The sequence below is a fragment of the Lolium rigidum genome, chromosome 3, assembly GCF_022539505.1.
Source record: "Lolium rigidum isolate FL_2022 chromosome 3, APGP_CSIRO_Lrig_0.1, whole genome shotgun sequence".
Classification (NCBI taxonomy): Eukaryota; Viridiplantae; Streptophyta; class Magnoliopsida; order Poales; family Poaceae; genus Lolium; species Lolium rigidum.
This window is the reverse complement of record NC_061510.1, coordinates 290,358,016-290,376,907: the sequence shown is the minus strand read 5'-3', so window position 1 is coordinate 290,376,907 and position 18,892 is coordinate 290,358,016. Positions and strand designations below refer to the sequence as shown.

The 18,892-nt window shown below is 43.9% G+C and overlaps 2 protein-coding genes across 4 annotated transcripts; one reads left to right on the top strand and one right to left on the bottom strand.

Moving 5' to 3' along the window:
• Positions 1-2,855: 2,855 nt before the first annotated feature.
• Positions 2,856-3,382, top strand: LOC124696659. Its single transcript, XM_047229357.1, has 2 exons — positions 2,856-3,032; positions 3,116-3,382. The coding sequence occupies exons 1-2, from the start codon at positions 2,856-2,858 to the stop codon at positions 3,380-3,382; spliced, it is 444 nt and encodes a 147-aa protein (XP_047085313.1).
• A 10,841-nt stretch (positions 3,383-14,223) lies between these two features.
• LOC124699652 lies at positions 14,224-18,381 on the bottom strand. 3 transcript variants are annotated; one of them, XR_007001469.1, is made up of 6 exons: positions 18,070-18,381; positions 15,799-15,876; positions 15,620-15,704; positions 15,296-15,384; positions 14,601-14,828; positions 14,224-14,524 (listed from the first exon to the last, which is right to left on the bottom strand). XR_007001469.1 is itself a non-coding variant. In XM_047231921.1 (6 exons), the coding sequence occupies exons 1-5, from the start codon at positions 18,364-18,366 to the stop codon at positions 14,691-14,693; spliced, it is 687 nt and encodes a 228-aa protein (XP_047087877.1). In that variant the 5' UTR covers positions 18,367-18,381; the 3' UTR covers positions 14,224-14,524; positions 14,688-14,690. The 3 variants fall into 3 exon arrangements, 1 of the variants encoding a protein (XP_047087877.1); XR_007001470.1 differs by having other exon boundaries at positions 14,629-14,828; XM_047231921.1 differs by having other exon boundaries at positions 14,688-14,828.
• Positions 18,382-18,892: the final 511 nt, after the last annotated feature.

Sequence of the window (18,892 nt, the reverse complement as noted above, 5' to 3'; positions counted from 1 at the left end):
TGGAGGAAAAATAAGTAAATTTCAAATTAGCTGAAAATAAGTAACTAGCATACACTCAAAGCATCTATAAATGGTTCATTGAAGATGGCAAAACAAAAAGAGGGATCAATAAAATAAAAATTGTACATATGGTTGGCAGCAAAGCTGACTTGTTGATCACATGGTTGATGACGAGGTTATTCTTCACCTATTGGAGATCAAACCCTAAGGCTGTTCTTTAGTATTCTATCCAATGATGAGATGGAATATATGTCCATATATTTGTACCGAAATTCAATTCGGCTCCCGGGTGCGTATGCACCCTCTACCAAAAAATCATATTTTGAAATGTCAAAAAATTTTGACAAAAAAATTTACATGTACATCTTCATAATATATGTTCGTTCGTCAAGTTCCACGAAAAACCAATATTTTTTGTGGTCTATATAAAAAGAAAACTTATCTTGTGAAAAGCATTATTTTTAGCACCGAGTTTTGTGTTTTACACACGTCAAATGATAGGTCGATTTTTATGAAACAACTTTGTAAGCGTGTAGCACGAGAAGATTTACATGCGAATTTTTGGTTTCAATTTTTTTGAAAATCAAAATATGTGTAAGATGCATTTCAAAATAGTGGGAGCATATGCTCCCATGTTCCAAAACACCACTCCCCGAATTTTTAAAACTCTTGCGATAAGCCAGACAACTTTCAATCATTGTGCAAACTATATAATCTCATTTTTTGCACAAATGACCAGTCGTTCTCAAAACAAAGGGTGTGGACATTCATAACTTGAAAGGATATACGGCCATTACATTGGCTACTCCCACTAAACCACTACTTGCTGATTTCCAAGAAGTGCTAGAACAAGTTCAACACAAGCCATTTCAGAATTACAAGTTTGAGAAGGTGATCAAACTAAACAAAAAAAACATAAGACGATGGTCCACTTATCCTTCCTCCTACACAATACTTCAGTTTAGGGGTACTTCAGTTGCATCAGTATTGAGGGTATTGCGTAGGGCAGACCTATGAAATAAATTTGAGATTGATGTCTTGGACAAGCTAAGTTCCATACAAAATTTGCATAGGACTAAGTGTTGCCTCCCCTTTCCCTTAGTCGAAAACTCATCCCGCCACCTTTCTTTTTTTGATAAAAGAAATATATTAATATCGAGAGATACCAATTACACTCAGCCTCTGCAACAACACAATATCCTAATGGTAGTACGGATACACACGGCCAAACAAAGAGAAAGAAAACTAAGAAATAAAAAGCCCTGCTATGGTATTCCATCCTTAGCAACAACAATACATCCACCACCAAGACATCACTTGAACTCCAGTCTCTCCAAAAGAGTCGCCTCCAAGAAAGGAAGAGTGCACAAGCGCCATCGTCGTCCGATCAAAAGATCTTAGGTTTTCACCCTGAAGATAGTCCCCACTCTCAAAACAATGCCTTCAACAAGGCCATTGTCAGGCATAACCAATTAAGGCCAGGCCTTGGATTTTCACCCTGAAAAGGTAAGACTATGTATTCACCTGTGCTGCCGCCCCCACTTACATATTGTTGCTGCAAAAACCCAGAACACCAAGCAAGTTCCACAACAACACACGGACTCAAACCTCCATTGCTAGTCCTCCAATCCGGCCTTCATGATATTCTCCGCCTCTGATTTCACCATGGACAAGAATATCATCTGATGGCAACACAGAACAGAGCTTCGCGCCGCACCCTCCAGAATCAAACAGTTGGAATAAAGCATGGGTGCGCACGACCGAATACCACCCGATCTAGCAAACTCCAGTCAATATGTGCACTGTTGCATTCGCCGGTGGAGCCTTCCGTAACTCAACACTCTGGCCAGATCGAGAATGACAAGCCTCGGGCAGTTATTCATCTTCGCACAACATAAACCCTAGGACCGCCGCCTTTTTTCGCGAGACTGGCAGGCCCCCACGCCGCTAGTTGTCTCCTTGACGGAACCGAAGAGGAAGGAGGTAGTCCAACGCTAGGCTGGAAGAAAACGGCGTCCAGAGGACAGCCATAGACCACACAACGCCGGCCCTGGCTGAACCCATCTAGTCAAGATCAGGCCTCACAGCCTAGATCTAGTCCTGACGGCGCAGATCACCGCCGTGACCGCCAAAGTCGTGCTGCCGATGTACCGGCCTCCTCCTCGTCAACCCCCGACGAAGATCCACAGGCCTCGGCCAACAACGACCACACCGCTATGTGCCCCTACCAGCGACATCCCAACTCCCTAGAGAAGCCGTCAGGTAGCACCTCTCTATCCCCACTGCCGCTTGAAGTCAAGAGGGCAGCTACCACCGCTGGCGAGGGTGGCGGTGGCCATAGGGGGAGAGGGTGAAGGGTGGATGCGGTGCCTCCAGAGCTGCTCGGGAAGGAGCGACCCGGGAGGAAGAAAAGCAATCTTCCGGACCAAAATAACTTGCCCGTATCTTAAAAATGGGGAGAATTTCACTTCCCGACCTCTGCACCAACTAGGGATGCACACAGCCATTAAGCATGGGTACTAAGATTTTTAATCTTGGTGAATATTAAAGAATAGTCCTCAAGATAAATTGCATGAGTACCAGGTCCAGCCTGCCTCAAGTATAAATAGGAACCTAAAGTCGCGTCGATGAGGATTTGACTTAGGTGATGGGTTTGTACATCCACTCCCCCAATCAAATCAGTTAAGCTAGACTCACTTCCTTGAGTACACTTCCAAGTTTTCCGGTGAGCACTTTCTAGCAAAGGCCCTTTTTCTGCGTCTACCTATCCCATATCCTCTTCCATGGATGTCCCTTCTGTAAGTTCTCTTACCTATTAATGTTTCGCAAGGGGTCACCAATCACAGCGAACCTCCATGTTTAGCCTAAACTCCTCTCCCGTAGCTTTCAAGGGAAAGTTAAAGGTCACCACCACCTACAACATTCTCCTGGTGTTCTTCCTCTTCACTCTTTACATTACCTCATGCGAAGCTCGCCACATCCGTTTCGATGGAAAGTACTCAAACAACGACAAGTCTTCCTTATCATCCAAGGTTCCAGTCTTTACCTCATTCTGTTTAACCAGTATTTAGTTGCCGTGTCCTCTAACTATATTCACTCTCTTGCGTTTTTGTAGGACAAGACAGACATTTATGACAGCAAGAAGCAAACGAGAAACTCGCTGATGGTTCATGATGCGGGGAAGAAGGCTCAGGTCGTCGGAAGCAGCATCGGTGATCAGTCGGGTGCGGGAGCAGCATCGGTCGACCCATCAGGTGGAATACGAAACACCGGATATGTCACTAGGGTTTTGCTACAGCTTCCTCATCGCAAGCACAGGGGTGATCAGGGAATTCACCTGGATTATGCTGAGCCCAAAACCCGCACTCCGTATCATAACTGAATATATTGTCCACTGATGAGAGTCATGAGATGATATATACTCCGTATGTCTTGTGCCTAGTTATCATGTATATTTCTCCTTGAATCCCAGTAGCTAGCTAGCAGCAGCTTCAAGTCCTATCTGTGTTCCTCTATCTTTCTAGTGATTTTCTACAACTTCAACAACCGGGAGTTCGCCATCGAATATATATATTGAGATAATTTCTGACAAACCTCAGTCTGAGTTAGGTTGTCTTGTTGTAGCTAGGTAGGTACAAAATACTACTACTAGATACAGTAGTTCAGTTCCGCCTAATTAGCTTTAATTTTCTGGATCATATATCCCACACATGCATATATATAGAGAGAGGAATAGTTATAGATATGTTGTATATACTCATATATATCGCACTATCGCACACAGGCCACTGCACAGCATGTCCTTTAGTTGCCTTGATCAAACATTCACAACAATGTAATATTTCATAGCCAGTGGTAATGAAATTTGCAGGGGACTTTTCTCGTGGATCTAATGGGGAGGAGCTAGGATCGAAGGCCACCGCCGTGTACACAGCAGGAACCCTAGTAGCCATGGACTACCCAGTTGCACACGCGGCACCAGCTGTTCACAACAGGTAGTGTATGTGCGTGAAGCCATAAGCCGGGCCTATCTCTTTTGGCTTGATCTCCCCCCTGAATTAATTCATGAATGGATCTGTCAATGATCATGCACTTAGTTACTGGATTCCCGTTTTGAGCACATCTTGTGCTTGGTGTTGTATGAGGACTATGACAAGATATTTATGTATATATGAGTGAATCACAATATAGAATGTCCTTAATTAGGAGTCCTCCAATTAGATATATTTTTACTTATATTGCAAGAATAACCTTTTTTATGAAATGACATATAGATGTTTGTATTCGAGAGATGCCACTGCGAACACACCACTACTTCACATGAATGGCATTTTCTGGTTATTTTGTACATCTTTGACAAAAGTCCCACTCCCGTTTTTCTCTTACTCCGTATTTATTTCCATGCGCAAGCAGCTCTCTGTAACTCTCTGCCCGTACCTCTCCATTGTTTCAGTACCTTGCTACCTGCCCACCATGTCGTAAACACGATGAGCATCGATCCGTAGTGCCACCACCAATTCATGGTAGTATGAACGGAGCCATCGGCACATTACCTTTGCCTACGGTGCATGACTAGCAATGCCATTATGAAAGAAGCGGAATATAATGGCAGCAACTCAACTCTCTCTTCACATCCCCTCCCCCCGCCCCCGCCCCCGACATCCACCTTCTACCATCAGTGTAGTCGATCGACTTGACTCGTGCTAGACCATTAATGAAATATTCACCAATGATCTAGGATAGTCGCCATGTAAGTATGATAAGGTCATCACTATCCCTGGCAGTGAGTGGTATAGAACTATTGTATTGTATATGACAATCATATCAGTATACAGTACCATAGGGCCTTTCAGAAACTCCATACGACCATATTCGAAGTTAGTGAACAGGTAGACTTATACTCACAGAGGAATCCATGCCTGCCAAGACTCAACTCCACGACCGCATTATAAGAATCTAGAGTTCCGCTACAGATTCTTGGATTGGATACAGCTTTTGTGCGTTCTCCAGTATTTAGCTAAAGCTTGAGCTATACGGAGGATCATACAAAAATTACAATCAATCCAATCAGGAGTAAGGACTGAAGCCTTATTGCACCAGCAAGACCAGCAATTATCAATGCATACAATTCTTTCAACAAGCACAAATCTTTGAACGACTTGTAGATCACATCTAGACTACTTGTAACACTCATTGTAAACCTCTCTCGAGATTAATACAAAGCACTAAAGAGTAGGGTTACTATCCCAAAGGATGTCTAAGCCTATATAAATTATTGTCGTACCGATGATCTACTCGATGCCACATGCCTATGGCCGTAGCCCCCTCTTTTCTTGTACCCGTACAATCTTAAGAGCATCTCCAGTCGCGTCCCCCAAACCGTCCCCCAAACCGCGCCGGATTGAGCGTTTGGGGGACGTGTTTCGTTCGTGCCGCGTTTGGGGGACGTCGCTCCCCAGTCGCGTCCCCCAAACAAAATTTCGCAAATTTTAAACTTAACTAGATTCGATTAGATTCGTCCAAACTTACATAGATTCGAACGAAATTTGACTAACTTTAAAACTAAACCTAATCTAGAACCACTTGCGGCGGCCGGAGGCGTCGTAGTAGTGCTGGAAGTTGTACATCTCGTCGGTGACGACCTCCTGCTTGACGCGCTCGTCGACGGGCTCGTCCACGGGCTCGTCCTTCACCAAGCCGCTTGGTCCTGCCTCGCCGTCGTCGGTGAGGTCCACCAGCGGCTTGCCGGAGTCGCGGATGGACATGGCGATCGCCGCGTCCAGGTCGCCCCTCCAGGCGTCCTTGTCGTCCATGGACGCCAAGAACGCCGCCCGCAGCCCCGGGCAGTCCTCGGGGTCGTCGCCGCTGGCGATGAGCCGCTGATGCCGCTCGTACTCCGCCAGCAGCGCCGCCTGCGACGTTTCCTCCGGCTCCTCCTTCACCTCCGGCTTCGGGATGAGGAGGGCGCCGCCGCGCCTCCCTTGCTGCCGCCCGCTACCGCTAACGCCACGCCTCGTGTTGACGGGCGTCGCCGGCTCCTCCTTGACCTCCCGTTTGGGAACGGTGTACGGCGCCGACTGATGGCGTGTATTTCACACGTTCGTTGGGCAACCCCAAGAGGAAGGTATGATGCGCACAGCAGCAAGTTTTCCCTCAGAAAGAAACCAAGGTTTATCGAACCAGGAGGAGCCAAGAAGCACGTTGAAGGTTGATGGCGGCGGGATGTAGTGCGGCGCAACACCTGAGATTCCGGCGCCAACGTGGAACCTGCACAACACAACCAAAGTACTTTGCCCCAACGAAATAGTGAGGTTGTCAATCTCACCGGCTTGCTGTAACAAAGGATTAACCGTATTGTGTGGAAGATGATTGTTTGCAGAGAAAACAGTAAAAACAAGTATTGCGAGTAGATTGTATTTCAGTAAAGAGAATTGGACCGGGGTCCACGAGTTCACTAGAGGTGTCTCTCCCATAAGACGAACAGCATGTTGGGTGAACAAATTACAGTTGGGCAATTGACAAATAAAGAGAGCATGACAATGCACATACATATCATGATGAGTATAGTGAGATTTAATTGGGCATTACGACAAAGTACATAGACCGCCATCCAACCGCATCTATGCCTAAAAAGTCCACCTTCAGAGTTATCATCCGAACCCCCTCCAGTATTAAGTTGCAAAGCAACAGTACAATTGCATTAAGTATGGTGCGTAATGTAATCAACAACTACATCCTTAGACATAGCATCAATGTTTTATCCCTAGTGGCAACAAGCACAACACAACCTTAGAACTTTCTGTCACTGTCCCAGGTGTCAATGAAGGCATGAACCCACTATCGAGCATAAGTACTCCCTCTTGGAGTTAAAAGCATCTACTTGGCCAGAGCATCTACTAATAACGGAGAGCATGCAAGATCATAAACAACACATAAGCATAACTTTGATAATCAACATAACAAGTATTCTCTATTCATCGGATCCCAACAAACGCAACATATAGAATTACATATAGATGATCTTGATCATGATAGGCAGCTCACAAGATCCGACAATGATAGCACAATGGGGAGAAGACAACCATCTAGCTATCGCTATGGACCCATAGTCCAGGGGTAGACTACTCACTCATCACTCCGGAGGCGACCATGGCGGTGTAGAGTCCTCCGGGAGATGATTCCCCTCTCCGGCAGGGTGCCGGAGGCGATCCCCAGGATCCCCCGAGATGGGATCGGCGGCGACGGCGTCTCAGTAATGTTTTCCGTATCGTGGCTCTCGGTACTGGGGGTTTCGTCACGGAGGCTTTAAGTAGGCGGAAGGGCAAGTCGAGAGGCGGCACAGGGGGCCCAAACCACAGGCCGGCGCGGCCAGGGGTGGGGCCGCGCCGCCCTAGGGTTTGGCCACCCCGTGGCCCCTCTTCGTCTCGTCTTCGGTCTTCTGGAAGCTTCGTGAGAAAATAGGCCTCTGGGCTTTTATTTCGTCCAATTTCGAGAATATTTCTTTACTAGGATTTCTGAAACCAAAAACAGCAGAAAACAAAGAATCGGCACTTCGGCATCTTGTTAATAGGTTAGTTCCGTAAAATGCACGAATATGACATAAAGTGTGCATAAAACATGTAGATAACATCAATAATGTGGCATGGAACACAAGAAATTATCGATACGTTGGAGACGTATCAGCATCCCCAAGCTTAGTTCTCGCTCGTCCCGAGCAGGTAAAACGATAACAAAGATAATTTCTGGAGTGACATGCCATCATAAACTTGATCATACTATTTGTAAAGCATATGTAGAGAATGCAGCGATCAAAACAATGTGTATGACATGAGTAAACAAGTGAATCATAAAGCAAAGACTTTTCATGAATAGCACTTCAAGACAAGCATCAATAAGTCTTGCATAAGAGTTAACTCATAAAGCAATAATTCAAAGTAAAGGTATTGAAGCAACACAAAAGAAGATTAAGTTTCAGCGGTTGCTTTCAACTTGTAACATGTATATCTCATGGATATTGTCAACATAGAGTAATATAATAAGTGCAATAAGCAAGTATGTAGGAATCAATGCACAGTTCACACAAGTGTTTGCTTCTTGAGGTGGAGAGAAATAGGTGAACCGACTCAACATTGAAAGTAAAAGAATGGTCCTCATAGAGGAAAAGCATCGATTGCTATATTTGTGCTAGAGCTTTTATTTTGAAAACATGAAACAATTTTGTCAACGGTAGTAATAAAGCATATGCATCATGTAAATTATATCTTATAAGTTGCAAGCCTCATGCATAGTGTACTAATAGTGCCCGCACCTTGTCCTAATTAGCTTGGACTATCTGGATTATCACCGCAATACATATGCTTTAACCAAGTTTCACAAAGGGGTACCTCTATGCCGCCTGTACAAAGGTCTAAGGAGAAAGCTCGCATTTGGATTTCTCGCTTTTGATTATTCTCAACTTAGACATCCATACCGGGACAACATAGACAACAGATAATGGACTCCTCTTTTAATGCTTTAAGCATTTGACAACAATTAATTCTTTTCTCATTAGAGATTTGAGGATAATTGTCCAAAACTGAAACTTCCACCATGAATCATGGCTTTAGTTAGCGGCCCAATGTTCTTCTCTCACAATATGCATGCTCAAACCATTCAACTCAGTGTAGATCGCCCTTACTTCGTGACAAGACGAACATGCATAGCAACTCACATGAAATTCAACAATGAGTTGATGGCGTTCCCCAAGTAAACATGGTTATCGCACAACAAGCAACTTAATAAGAGATAAAGTGCATAATTACATATTCAATACCACAATAGTTTTTAAGCTATTTGTCCCATGAGCTATATATTGCAAAGGTGAATGATGGAATTTTAAAGGTAGCACTCAAGCAATTTACTTTGGAATGGCGGGAAAATACCATGTAGTATAGGTAGGTATGGTGGACACAAATGGCATAGTGGTTGGCTCAAGTATTTTGGATGCATGAGAAGTATTCCCTCTCGATACAAGGTTTAGGATAGCAAGGCTTATTTGAAACAAACACAAGGATGAACGGTACAGCAAAACTCACATAAAAGACATATTGAAAGCATTATAAGACTCTACACCGTCTTCCTTGTTGTTCAAACTCAATACTAGAAATTATCTAGACCTTAGAGAAACCAAATATGCAAACCAAATTTTAGCATGCTCTATGTATTTCTTCATTAATGGGTGCAAAGCATATGATGCAAGAGCTTAAACATGAGCACAACAATTGCCAAGTATCACATTACCCAAGACATTTATAGCAATTACTACATGTATCATTTTCCAATTCCAACCATATAACAATTTAACGAAGGAGAAGCTTCGCCATGAATACTATGAGTAGAAACCAAGGACATATTTGTCCATATGCTACAGCGGAGCGTGTATCTCTCCCATAAAGTGAATGCTAGGATCCATTTTATTCAAACAAAACAAAAACAAAAACAAACCGACGCTCCAAGAAAAAGCACATAAGATGTGGCCGAATAAAAATATAGTTTCAGGGGAGGAACCCGATAGTTTGTTGATGAAGAAGGGGATGCCTTGGGCATCCCCAAGCTTAGACGCTTGAGTCTTCTTGATATATGCAGGGGTGAACCACCGGGTGCATCCCCAAGCTTAGAGCTTTCACTCTCCTTGATCATGTTGCATCATACTCCTCTCTTGATCCTTGAAAACTTCCTCCACACCAAACTCGAAACAACTCATTAGAGGGTTAGTGCACAATATAAATTGACATATTCAGAGGTAACACAATCATTCTTAACACTTCTGGAAATTGCATAATGCTACTGGACATTAGTGGATCAAAGAAATTCATCCAACATAGCGAAAGAGGCAATGCGAAATAAAAGGCAGAATCTGTCAAAACAGAACAGTTCGTATTGACGAATTTTAAAATGGCACCAGACTTGCTCAAATGAAAATGCTCAAATTGAATGAAAGTTGCGTACATATCTGAGGATCATTCACGTAAATTGGCATAATTTTCTGAGCTTCCTGCAGGGCAGTGGGCTCAGATTCGTGACAGCAAAGAAATCTGGAACTGCGCAGTAATCCAAATCTAGTACTTACTTTTCTATCAACGGCTTAACTTGGCACAACAAAACTCAAAACTAAGATAAGGAGAGGTTGCTACAGTAGTAAACAACTTCCAAGACACAAAATAAAAACAAAGTACTGTAGGTAAAAACATGGGTTGTCTCCCATAAGCGCTTTTCTTTAACGCCTTTCAGCTAGGCGCAGAAAATGTGTATCAAGTAACATCGAGAGATGAAGCATCAACATCATTACCAGCGGTGTTGGGAGTTTTATCAATTTTAGGCCTATAGTAATTCTTTGGTTTAGGCACCTTAGAGACATACATGAATTTTTGCTCCTTACCCACATAAGCTTTCTCATTAAATTTAAGAGAAGAAAAAGTTGAACCCAATTTTCTCATAGCTTCTTCAAGTTTACCAATTCTATGGGTTTGATTATCATGGATAGCACAAGTTTCTAGAGTAGCAATTCTTTCATTAATTCCTCCTAGGATTTTATCAAGTTTATCAGTATTATCCAAGTAATATTTCCAATTTAGTTTCAACGCTACAATTTTTCTCTATGGTTTCCAATTTTTTCATAACATCCTCAAGGGAGGTTTCACTTTTAGTTTCATTAACAGGTGGTGTTCCAAATAAACTCTCAATAATGCAACTAGCTTCTAAAGCGGGAGCACCTAGGAAGTTACCTCCCGCGAGACAATCAAGAACATATCTATTCCAGCTAGAGATACCAACATAAAAATTCCTGAGTAGGATAGTGGTGGAGTGTTTCTTAGTGCACCTATTATGGGCATCACTAATTCTATACCAAGCATCTTTTAAACATTCTCCCCCTTGTTGCTTAAATAAACGAACTTCAACTTCAGGATTACTCATTTTAGCGATAGTAAATAAAGTGAACTAGATAAAGTAAATGCAAGTAAACTAATTTTTTTGTGTTTTTGATATAGAGTGCAAGACAGTAAATAAAGTAAAACTAGCAACTAATTTTTTTGTGTTTTGATTTAGTGCAGCAAACAAAGTAGTAAATAAAATAAAGCAAGACAAAAACAAAGTAAAGAGATTGAGAAGTGGAGACTCCCCTTGCAGCGTGTCTTGATCTCCCCGACAACGGCGCCGGAAAAAGAGCTTGATGGCGTGTATTTCACACGTTCGTTGGGCAACCCCAAGAGGAAGGTATGATGCGCACAGCAGCAAGTTTTCCCTCGAAAGAAACCAAGGTTTATCGAACCAGGAGGAGCCAAGAAGCACGTTGAAGGTTGATGGCGGCGGGATGTAGTGCGGCGCAACACCGGAGATTCCGGCGCCAACGTGGAACCTGCACAACACAACCAAAGTACTTTGCCCCAACGAAACAGTGAGGTTGTCAATCTCACCGGCTTGCTGTAACAAAAGATTAACCGTATTGTGTGGAAGATGATTGTTTGCAGAGAAAACAGTAAAAACAAGTATTGCGAGTAGATTGTATTTCAAGTAAAGAGAATTGGACCGGGGTCCACAGTTCACTAGAGGTGTCTCTCCCATAAGACGAACAGCATGTTGGGTGAACAAATTACAGCTTGGGCAATTGACAAATAAAGAGAGCATGACAATGCACATACATATCATGATGAGTATAGTGAGATTTAATTGGGCATTACGACAAAGTACATAGACCGCCATCCAACTGCATCTATGCCTAAAAAGTCCACCTTCAGATTATCATCCGAACCCCCTCCAGTATTAAGTTGCAAAGCAACGGACAATTGCATTAAGTATGGTGCGTAATGTAATCAACAACTACATCCTTAGACATAGCATCAATGTTTTATCCCTAGTGGCAACAGCACAACACAACCTTAGAACTTTCATCATCTGTCCCAGTGTCAATGCAGGCATGAACCCACTATCGAGCATAAGTACTCCCTCTTGGAGTTAAAAGCATCTACTTGGCCAGAGCATCTACTAATAACGGAGAGCATGCAAGATCATAAACAACACATAAGCATAACTTTGATAATCAACATAACAAGTATTCTCTATTCATCGGATCCCAACAAACGCAACATATAGAATTACATATAGATGATCTTGATCATGATAGGCAGCTCACAAGATCCGACAATGATAGCACAATGGGGAGAAGACAACCATCTAGCTACTGCTATGGACCCATAGTCCAGGGGTAGACTACTCACTCATCACTCCGGAGGCGACCATGGCGGTGTAGAGTCCTCCGGGAGATGATTCCCCTCTCCGGCAGGGTGCCGGAGGCGATCTCCGGGATCCCCCGAGATGGGATCGGCGGCGACGGCGTCTCAGTAATGTTTTCCGTATCGTGGCTCTCGGTACGGGGGGTTTCGTCACGGAGGCTTTAAGTAGGCGGAAGGGCAAGTCGAGAGGCGGCACAGGGGGCCCAAACCACAGGCCGGCGCGGCCAGGGGTGGGGTCGCGCCGCCCTAGGGTTTGGCCACCCAGTGGCCCCTCTTCGTCTCGTCTTCGGTCTTCTAGAAGCTTCGTGAGAAAATAGGCCTCTGGGCTTTTATTTCGTCCAATTCCGAGAATATTTCTTTACTAGGATTTCGAAACCAAAAACAGCAGAAAACAAGCAATCGGCACTTCGGCATCTTGTTAATAGGTTAGTTCCAGAAAATGCACGAATATGACATAAAGTGTGCATAAAACATGTAGATAACATCAATAATGTGGCATGGAACACAAGAAATTATCGATACGTTGGAGACGTATCACCGACCTGTACGACGAGGACGGCGTCGATCGCGCCGGTCCCGAGGAAGAAGAGTGCGAGGAGGACGAGTACATCGTCCTCCTCGGCTGCCATTGAGGAGACGGCGGCGGCGACGACGGCATCTCCAGCCTTGGAGCGCCGTTGCGGAGGCCGCGGATGACGTCTCGAGGTGTGCCCCGAACGCCCCGAACAGGGCGCGGCCTTCCTCGCTCTGGCTCGTTGGGCCCGCCGATGAGGCCGGTGGTGCTGTGCATCTCGACGTCGTACTTGGCCTTGAAGTACGTGACCCACCGTCGTCGCTGTCCTTGGCCGCCCATGTCGGATCCGCCCGCTCCTCGGCGGTGAGTTGAGCCCGACGGGCCTTGATGGCGTCCCACCATTGCTCCGTGCGCGGCTCGGCGGCGGCGGAACGCCAATGCCGTTCACGGCCATCTTCCAGCCCGCCGCCGCTGGCAGCCCGCATGTCCGGCGGGACCGGATACCGGGCGTGGTACAGGCGCCCACGCCTCCGCCACGGTGAGGCTGCCGCGTCCGAGCCGTTCGCCGCGGCGATCTTGCGGGAGGACGAGCTCGACATTTTTTGAGCGGCGAGGAGAGGATCCGGGAGGGGGAGGCGGCGGCGACGAGAAGGATTATGAGCGGCGATAACCGCAGGGCGTCTTAAAACAGCGGCGGCAGCCGGTGGTTGCACGCAACAACTCCGGCGCGGACGGCCACGCGGCCATGCACGACGAGACGCGTCCCTCGCGTCGCCCGGGAAAACAGGGGACGCCATTAACGTCGCTTGACCAAAGGTAGGCGACGGGGTTTTAGCCTTCCGTGCCGCCGACGGGTCGGGCCCGCGTCGGTTGGCCTCGCTTTCGTTGTGTCCGGCGTCCCCGGAACGTCCCCTGTGGGACGGGGACGGGCTCGGGGCGCCGGACACCGTATCGGGCCGCGCCGGACAAAAATGGGCTTTGGGGGACGCGGCTGGAACTCTTTTTTTGTCCGGCGCGCCCCAAATCCCTTTGGGGGACGCGACTGGAGATGCTCTAAGATTGACAAATAACAATCATTCATTGACAGTCCCTAACGGTGAAGTTAAACAACAGATATCAAGAGAGTTAAAGGAATGTTTGGATTGACAACACAACGCCATTGCTTACTGGAGTTGTATAGTTGTGGGTAGAGATGAGTAAGAAGATAAGAACAGAGATGTACTACTATCTGATTTTCATTTTTGTCTGAACACAGCAAGTTTGTACATTGTAGGTGAGTGGGAATATTTCGCAACTAGTTGGTCCGCACCTCATTATCGGATGTCACACTTTCGAGTTTTTTTAAAATGTGAAATAAAATTGTAGCAGGCATCAGGTATGCTAACTCCTGGTTCACTTTTCATTAGCCTAGCCTGTTAAATCCTGTTAGATGACAAACTCTTGAATCAGGACACCCGTTTTGAAGTTAACTCCAGTGTTATCTAAAAATGAAGGATTTGAACTTGTAAAATAAGATAACATGTTCCAAGGGGAAAAAATGTTGAGTACAATAAGGCAGAACCAAACTTCGGTCTTGTAGCCAGATGTCTGGTTAACACATTTCATATGAGGTTACTCTGGTTTGCAACTCTCAGGCCCAAACTACAAAGGGCCTAGTAATAGTATAAGCCCACTTGTTCTCCAATTATATCAATCTTCCCAAGAATGTCCCCTCTGATACATCAATCTTACCAACAGTCAGCTGTAAATAGTGTAACAAATGTGAGAAGAGCAACTGGAAGGGAAACGCCTGCTCCAAAAAAGACAGACATGCCAACCTCAGATCCAAGCAAAAGCCTAGTGTACCTCCCTGGCAGTGCGTTGATCAAGGCTGGGTAAACCTACATGGAACGCGTGGTTCTTACTCATTAACTGCAGTTCACCACAAATGGATTGAAGGCTTTTAGGAACTGTGAGGTCCGCATCCCAAGCTTGAGGTCAACTTCTCCACCACCTAGCCAGAAGAAATCCTCATCCAACTTGGTGATGGCTTCATCTATGATAACCTGAAGGCAAACAGTTTGTGTAAGATGCCTTGCAAATTTCACACTGTGATCCCATTTCACATTATATAATGTTGCCATTTAAGAGGAAAAAATAAGCAACCAATGCTACAAAATAAAATGTTTTAAAAAATGCTCTAATTCATTCAGATGGCCTATATTCAAGCAAGAATATAACGTAATTCGTCAAAACGACAGCTTCATAAGATCTTTCAGTTCTAGTCACCTTTGAAGGTTGGAATCATATATTGATTGTGTACCAACAATATAATCTTACAGAATGTGAGAAGGACTAGAAAGCTTCAAGAGCTCTTACATTAAGCACATAATCTCAGATATTAATAGTAATACAAAATACTACGTGATTTATCTTTTTCGTGATCCTTCAGCATCAATATAACCTTCATGGTAGTGTCTTCACCGACATATATCCTTCAAGAAGATAAACTGTGAAAAGAAAATTACATTACCGGTATATCTGTGTTCATTCCAATGCATGTCACGGCATTGTGCACAAACCCAGTAAGCATGCATGACTCCTCTTCTGGTGCGAGCCTCACTACATCAAACAAAAAAAAAGACTTTTCTGATACTGCAATAATATCTAGAGCCATACCTGAAGATGTTGAAACTGAAGCAAATTGGTACATGCATTTTATGTTTCTACTTAAGCTACAGACAAACTGATGATTCTGAAGAAACATATAACTAGCAATCCTTGGTGGTACATACATCTGCCCACCAGTAAATAATTAGATGTTGAAATTTTTTCAATACAATGAAAACGATCTTACTGTTAAATCTCTTTTTAGGTATCTGATTCTCATTTAGGGCATACAGGAAGTTCTTGATGGTTTCCGCATTAAGCCGTGCCATATACTGCAAAGCATATTTATGTTATTAAGGTAAAAATATATTGCAGTGAGTTTTACGTTGGAAGATAGTACATTGCATTGGGATACTACAAGCTTACCTGAACAATGACAACATAATATTTAGAATTCTTCGGGTTACTGCAGTCAGATACATCAGCAGCAGCTTTGGTATTCACCTACAAAAGATGGATATATTTCAATGTAAGAGAGCATATCCACGGATACCAAGCCTTAAATGATGCCACTACCCGTGTTAGGAAAAATGTGTAAATGGTCATGAGAAATTCTGATTTTTTATGACATCGACACCTAATCAATCTATTATGCCATACTATTGGCTTAAATCCAAACTATACCCCGAGAACCAGAAGAGACAAAATTTGTTGGAAAAAAAGTCTGAAAAAAAATGTGAAAGGTACTATTCACGGATTAAGTATAAAGGATTTTAGTTTTCGATCTCAAATTGGGAATAACTAGAATCCACTGAATCATTTTGACAACGATCTGCAAATAACTTTCACTAACAATGAATATTACTAAAAAATGGACATGTTTTTAGAAGGGCAGTAATCAATACTCGTCAAAATAAAACAACAAAGAATTGTAAGCACCCAAAAAACTACAATTACCATAGTAGTGCCAACCTGTCATAACAGTAGCATCTACAATCATCAACCTATGTGTAACAATATATCTCCACAGGCATCCATCTGCACTCAAATCAACAACAGCACACTTTTTATATGCTACAAAAGACCATTCCTCCCAAGTTCTCTACCAGTTTACCAAGCACCACACAAATAGAAAGTTTGTTTTTATATTCTACAAAAGGAGTATCTTTATTCATCCACCAACTAGAAAGTTTGTTCTTCTTTTTGCAAGGAAGCTAAAGCAGTGGATCTTTATGAAACTATTACATGATCTAAATGCCAAATAACATCCTGCAAGCAAACACTATGTGATACAACAACATTAAGTTAACCTTATCAGTTAAAGCATTATTTGAACTGCCCTGATAACTTCTTTTGAGGAAAGGCAATAATGCATGTTTTCCCCTGATAACTGAAAATTAGAACATTATTTTAACACTTCCTCCAGCATCATGGTACAACCATACAACGAAAAAAAGAAACTCCTTTTGGGAACAAATCATACAGGATAGCAGCAATCTTTTGCTCACAATTCTAACGGACTATGGGCACTAGTCTAATAGTGTCAATATCACTTTCCATCTAATAAGCATATGTATTGGATGGTAAATGCTATTTTTTCTTTACTGTTAATATGGCGGACCTTAGGTCAGCCTGGACTATTAATCAATAAAATGTTTTAAGTGAAAGGGGGTTCACGGTGAATTGAAAGTATCAAAGACAAACATCCAAGGTGGAGCGATGGAGAATTAAACTCAAACTTTCGTCAACAGAATTGAAGACCATGGCATTCCTTTGCTTTCAAATGTTCCAGGAGATAGCGGAGCGAATGGTTTTTGACGGCGCTGGGGAAATTTTAATTAGTTTAATCCAATTAGATGGCTCTTCCACACAGCGAAGGAAAATGCTACTCCGTATTAAACACTATTAGGCGAGTGTTTTCCATTCAATACAAATTTATTAGTTTAATATAATTTAATGAAATTGAGGGCCCAGGGGCCAATCCCTTTTTTTGAAGGTAAACAGTGGGAGAGTTTTCCACTGCAATTTTCATTATATTGGTATATTTTACAAAGGTATGTACATGGAGGTACAAAATGATTAAAAGATCAAAAGCTCAAACAAATCAAAAGAAGCCTAAACTTGTGCTTGCAGACAACCTTTGTATTGCTTAACATATTTGCTCTTAATCATATGGCTAACAAGCCTTAATGCCTGAAAATAAATTGCCTTCCAACTTGAGAAGCTTGGAGTCTGGTTCTTGAATATCTTGTTATTATTTCTGATTATCCAGATTCCTCATGCTGCTAAGATCATTGTCGCCATATAGAATGGCACCTGTAGCTTGTGTTTGATACCTGAGAATGCTTCATAGACAGACAGGTTCTTGGTTCTTGGAGGACAGATGAAGTCCCAACATTTATCAGCAAAGGGACAAGTCCAGAATAAATGCACCAAAGGTTTTCTTCTTGAGAACATCCCAATGTTGCACAAGAGTAGGACTGAAGTTTGAACTTTTTCTCTCATAGACTGAATACCAGAGGTCTATCATTCAAGAAGACAATCGATTTTTTTAGGCTACCTTTATTTATAGTGCATAATTACCAGACAGCATGGTACTCCTCCTCTAAAACCACGACAATATACACGCCATTGTGCAGGCCTGATGCTCGACGAAATGCCGCAAAGGGATAAAGGGAAGAGGGCAAGAGGCCGTACCATGACGATACTCTTGCAGAGCTGGGCGACCGAGTCGGCGGCGAGGATTCCGCGGCGCTCCTCGAGGGAGCGGTCGTAGTAGTCGGCGGGCACGCGCCGGAAGGCGAAGTCGCGCACGCCGCGCGCGGCCAGGATGGCCGAGAGCCGCACCTCGGTGCCCCCCGGCTCCACCTCCGCCTCGGCATCGGAGATGGAGAGCGCCCCGAGGCGGCGCTGCTCGGCGGCGAGCTCGAGCTCCTCGATGCGGCGGAGGATGCCTAGCTGACGCGCCTCGAGATCGGCCGCGGAGGTGTCCATGGTCGATGTTGGCAAAGGATTAAGGATCCAAAAGGTTTTTGGACTTGAGGTTGACAAGTGCCAGATCCCCGCGAATCACTGTTCTCTTCCAGGCCCAACTCAAATCAAACCCTTGTAGCAAAAAAACAAAAAACTCAAATCAAATCCTACGCTCGGCCCATGCAGGCCGTCGCTAACCCCAAATCCCCTAATTTCCCAAAATAAAGACCCCTAATTTTTGTAATCCTTAGCCATCGCACACTTTAAGATATTTTGATGACATTGCACGACAATAAATAAAGGAAGAGAGGGATGTTGTAATTACTAGCTATGTTACCGTAAGCGCATCTTTACCGGCGTCCCCCAAATAGTCGCCGGCAGGATCATCGGTAGTGCATCCTCTATTTGGGGACGTTGTTCCCACACCGGGATCTCCCATACGGTGGCCCCCAAAACTTTTTTTTTCTTTTTACAATATTTTGAAACAACATATCAATCACATTTTATTCATACTATTCAATAATTCATACAATCATATAAATAGTAC